The sequence below is a fragment of the Eptatretus burgeri genome, chromosome 6, assembly GCF_056783735.1.
Source record: "Eptatretus burgeri isolate ZD-2024b chromosome 6, Ebu_testis_v1, whole genome shotgun sequence".
NCBI lineage: Eukaryota > Metazoa > Chordata > Myxini > Myxiniformes > Myxinidae > Eptatretus > Eptatretus burgeri.
Genome location: NC_140966.1, coordinates 113,308,435 through 113,313,969, shown reverse-complemented (window position 1 = coordinate 113,313,969; position 5,535 = coordinate 113,308,435). Strand labels below are relative to the sequence as shown.

Genomic DNA, 5,535 nt, shown 5'->3' with positions numbered 1-5,535 from the left:
AACTTTCCATAACTGAGAACTTCTCCTGGGCGAGTCTCGACTGCATCGCAGGACATGCTTAAAGCAGGCCTTGGTCGTGACAGCAATTTGGAATTTGCTCAGGGTACCAACACTTAATCTACTCTCCTATAATCTCTAAAGTGGGATTTATTTGAATGTCCACAAGCTAATGACAACACATGGGACAACTAGCTTAACGTCCCGAAGAAGGATGGCATAGGCCTGACTTGCGAAGCATCCAGGTCGGGAATCGAACCCAGAGAAAAAAAACTAAAAGTGAGTATCATGCTACTTAAGAGCTGCGCTGCTTAACACCTTATAAAATGATCTTGAATTCTTTTTAAACGAAGTTATTTCATTAAATAATCGATGTTCAATTGTTTGAGATGCGAACCAGCATGATGGTTTTATTTATTTATTTACTTACAAACACCTGTACATTGAAATTCTTCACCTGCCTGCCCCCACCTCCTCCGATCTTCATTTTCCTGATGTTCATCTCAGGATGAATCTGGAAGTTGGACTGCATGGGCCGATGCTCTTCTCCTGGTGTATGACATCACGGAGCGAGCGAGCCTCACCCATGCCTCGCACATCAAGGCGCTCGCAGCACGTCCGCTACCTGTGGTGCTTTTGGGAAACAAGATAGACCTGGAGCACACACGCCAGGTGAGAATCAAGTTTTATGGATTTCAACACCCATACTGTACACACACTCAGGTCACACCATGATGAGTGTTTCACCACCAGGGTGTTTAAAATATAAGCTCACATGGAAATGCCTTTGGCCCATTCATCAAATTGATTTGTATTTTTACCCTTCTCATCACACGATGGTTGATGTGTTCTCAAACCGAATGAATATGATGGCCGATATGAACGTGTCCACCGGTTTTGAGTGAGGAACACAATCAGTTTCAGGTCCCTTGTCCCCTATGTCTCCCTCCACCTCGTCATCAGAACGTTGGAATCTCCCCACCCCTCCCCTTTCATCCAGCTCCTTAGGAACCCTGACACTTGTTGAATCCTCACAAGGAACTTCCACTTGGGAGAAGGTCATGAGGCCCATCAAGCCAGCACGACGGTTAGAGTTAGGGTTAGGGTTAGTTCGGTTTCATCCAGCTCCTTATGGTTGTTTGTCCGTTTTTCTATCCCTTTTAAATGCCGAGCATCAAGCAAGAAAGCAGCACATACCATTTTTAAAGTCTTCGAATCACCGACCTCCCATAATCAGAGCGCATGCTCGAACCAAAAAAACAAATAAATTGGCAGATTCCTTGCTCTGGCCCATTCTCGTTGGTTCTGGTGAGATCAAACTACATCGGGGTGACTGGTTAGTCAATGGATGCTGTTTTATCATCTGGGTGGTCAAGTACTGTACTTCATAATACTCAACACACTGCTTACTACAGCAAATCAGGGCAGGCTCGAGGAAGAGCCATCGCTAAAACAAAATGGTGTCTCAAATCGTGCATTGTCTCTTCTTTCATCTTCAGCACAATGATATCATAACCAAGTTGGCTGAAATAGACAATGCAATAATAGCATTGTCCAACCACACCTGGAAAGATTTTGAGGTATTGGAGGGGCTTCAGCATCACATGAACATGGTTGTTTCAGGACAGCATCACATGAACATGGTTGTTTCAGGACAGCATCACATGAACATGGTTGTTTCAGGACAGCATCACATGAACATGGTTGTTTCAGGACAGCATCACATGGCCATGGTTGTTTCAGGACAGCATCACATGAACATGGCTGTTTCAGGACAGCATCACATGGCCATGGTTGTTTCAGGACAGCATCACATGAACATGGCTGTTTCAGGACAGCATCACATGAACATGGCTGTTTCAGGACAGCATCACATGAACATGGTTGTTTCAGGACAGCATCACATGAACATGGTTGTTTCAGGACAGCATCACATGAACATGGTTGTTTCAGGACAGCATCACATGGCCATGGTTGTTTCAGAACAGCATCACATGAACATGGTTGTTTCAGGACAGCATCACATGACTCAGCAAAGGGGATTGATAAATTAGATACATGGAAGTTGGGGATATTACTCAAGACGGCAGCTTGTTGGTGTGGGGAATTGTTTTTCAGGAAGAGTCGTGGGAGGAAGAATAGTTTAACAGTTTTAATAAGGGAAATACCTCGAGGTAGGGATAATAGATGGATGTTCGTGGCATAGATGATTGCAAGGTATGTCTGAAGATGGGCTCAGCTGTGCTTATGCACCCTCCTCACATGCACCCCCTGACGTGAACCCTCCCCACATGCACCCCCCTGACGTGCACCTTCTCTCAATATTCCTTCTCAGATAGGCTCATCCACTTAATGTCACCCCTTCCTGAATTTTTACTTCTCTTCCAATTCGTTGCCCTCCCCTAAACCCCAAGGACCCCTCTCCTCTCTTACACAAAAATGATACTTTGCTCTCTCCAATCCCATTTGGTTTTCATGGAAGTTGTCATGACTGGCATACATTGTTATGTTCTAGTGTTGGGATAGAGACACCAGGATAGTCTACACGAGGAGAGTTCATTTTCGGGATGGTCCAGAGGTAGCGCACTTGCCTTTGAAGTGTTTCGCCTGGGTTCAATTCCAGACCCGATTGTAAACCTGTTCATTGGTGTTTCACAGCCAGGCCATTGCATCATCGAGTGCACTGTCCCTCAGATGGGTTCCCTTCTACTACCATTATCTGGGGTCAAATTCGTAATCGATTCTCTGTCCAATATCCATTCACGAACAAGGACCACTCGGCCAGCACCCTTTTATCATCTGGGTTTCCTAAAACATTTATACATAATGTTAGTATTGAATGCACAAATCTGTAGCTTGTGACCTTGTTTACGGAGGGTGTCCGTGTGAAACAGGTGAGTTTTGAAGAGGGTGAGCAAGCTGCTATGGAGCTCGGCGCCGGATTCTTCGAGTGCTCGGCCTGTACGAGTGAGGGAGGCCTTTCAGAGGCTTTCCTGGAACTTGCCCGTGAGACCCGACGCATCCGTGCCGCCCAGAGCCGGCCCCGCAGACGCAGCTCGACCACGCACGTCCGGCAGGCCTTCAGCAAAATGTTAACCAAGATTGGCAGTTAGACCTGCAGGAGACTTGTCGGCCACTCGAGCGAAGCTTTAACACAATACAGGAAACTCGTCCATCCGCCATCTTAGATGCTCTGCTTTATTTGCCTATTCCGCCATGTTAACCGAAGTTCTGAGCAGGACAGATCGCATGTCGAGCTAACTTACGCGCCTGGATTATTTACATACTGTTATGCATTCCAAATCAGGTGTGTTCCTTGATGTTTTCTAGTGGCAGTGAAAATATAGCATTGCAATGATCCTAATCCAAGATATGGATAGCCGGCTTTCATTAACAGAGCCACGGGCCCGATCTGGAAGAGGGGAGCAGATGTTGTGTCCGGACAAAGAGGTAGCCAGAATGGAGTATGGAGTCTGAACAAAAATCACCTTCACATACCTGTAGCCTGCCTGTGGTATCACATGACATCATTCCATTGTCATTAGCAAACATTCTCCAAAAAAACAACCCTCTGCGCTTTGTGTATATTGATATTAGATTTTAATTTAAGGAAATGATATTAAAGTTGTAAAGTTTTGACACATTTAAGTGAACCAGGCCATTGCACTGTCTTCATTCTGCGGGATAAAACGTTCCCTCTTTTCATTATTCATTCATTCCACTAAAAGCCTTTCCCTTGTGATTAGCTGTGCGACTGTGTTAAGGGATCGAGCTAGTCTCACCTCTTAGTGGGGTCGGCCAGGGGGACGTTTTTCTCATGTCGTTCACGAAACTGTCTGGCCAGGCCTGAGCCTCCCGATGTTCAACTGTAGGTGATTTGAACATGAATTTGGAATTTCTTCAGGATGCTGGAAATAACTCACCTGCCCCGTAAAAAAACTGTGGGGTCTAACGTTCACTAACTAATGCTGGCAGGCAGGACAAACGGCTTAACGTCCATCTACCGGACGGTTCACTTTGTGACGTCACAACCCACTTGTGGAGCACCGATAGGACAGTTAATATTTGGGTCAGTAGTCGAACCCAGACTCATCTCAAAGTGCGCTGCTTGTCTGCTCCCTCTGTACCACCCACCCTGTCACGACTAACTCACAGGTAGGGATTCGTAAAAGCATTTCGTGTTGTCCTCGATGAGCTGTGACAGCATTTGCTGTTTCACAACATCTGTGACAAGTCTGTGAGTTTTAAATCACGCATTGAACAATCACTGTAAACGTCGTTACGAGGAAGGGGAATGAGAAATAACCGGGAAAATGGCCTCTTCATTGAAAACCTCGTGAATGAATGATTGTCCACAGATTTATTTATTTATTTTGGTTATTCAAACAAAGTTTGGAGGACTTGGCGGAAAGGTGTGCGGCAGTCATTTTGACTTCCATGGCAGTAATTATATTGCTAATAAAGAGCAATTGTTGCAATTTTGAAATGCCATTTGAAGTATGTGAAGATTGTTTTTTTTTTGTGTGAAACATACAACTCCTGTTACTTTGTGACGACAACCTGAGTGAAGGGCCAATGGTTTCCTCTTGCAAATGTTGGCCATTTACCTTCGTGGGGATAAGACCAGGCACTGAAACTCACCTGATGCTCTACATCTGGAGATAAGATCCAGTAATAAAACTCACCTGGTGCGATATACCTGGGGATAAGATCCAGTCATAAAAGTTACCTGATGGTATTTACCTGGGGATAAGACTGTGCAATAAAACGCACCTGGGGATAGAATCCAGTAATATAACTCACCTGATGCCATTGTATCTCGTGGAGATAATATCCAGTCATGAAACTCACCTGATGCTATGTACTTGGGGATAAGACAATATAACTCACCTGGTGTCATTTACCTTCATAGGGATTTACCCAAAACTGAAAAAAACATCAATAGTTCAGCGTACGCCAGCGTTTTAAGCACCTATCACACCTTGACGTTTTAGCCAGCGTATGGCAACGTATCAAAACGTATGTAAAACGCTGGCATACGCTGAACTATTGATGTTTTTTCAGTTTTTGGCATATTCATAACAAGTTGGATGTATGCATAACGTATTAGTAACGTACACAGAACGTTTCGATAACATATAGATAACTTATATCAACGAATGCTTCGCGTGTTGTTGGCGTTCACAACTTATGCCCAACGATAGTCTAACGTATGCATAGTGCGGCAGCGTATCGCCGATGATCACGTGGCGTAGCCTATTAAAAGGCTGCCGCTCGACGATTCAAATCATAACCGCACGAGACATCGAAGTGTCAAGGCCGTCACACCTTGACGTTTAAGCCAGCGTATGCAGACGTATGAAAAATTTGCCGAATACGCTGGCACACGTCGAATACGTTATGGGTAAGTTTTGAATATGTTAAGAGCACGCTGAAGCACGCTGGCATACGTTGTAGTACGCCGAGTACGTCGACAAATTTTAAGCATGCTCAAAATTTTTAGACGTATGACAGCGTATGACACACGTTCCGCATACG

At 44.9% G+C, this 5,535-nt stretch overlaps 1 protein-coding gene across 2 annotated transcripts in view; it reads left to right on the top strand.

Moving 5' to 3' along the window:
- The window catches only part of RERG (RAS like estrogen regulated growth inhibitor), a 20,076-nt gene extending 15,601 nt beyond the window's left edge, over positions 1-4,475 (top strand). For both annotated transcript variants that reach the window (XM_085886861.1, XM_085886860.1), the window contains 2 exons: positions 505-669; positions 2,892-4,475. In XM_085886861.1, coding sequence (XP_085742987.1) covers positions 505-669; positions 2,892-3,110 — 384 coding nt within the window. In that variant the 3' untranslated portion in view covers positions 3,111-4,475. The remainder of the gene's footprint in view (positions 1-504; positions 670-2,891) is intronic.
- The last annotated feature ends 1,060 nt before the right edge of the window (positions 4,476-5,535 follow it).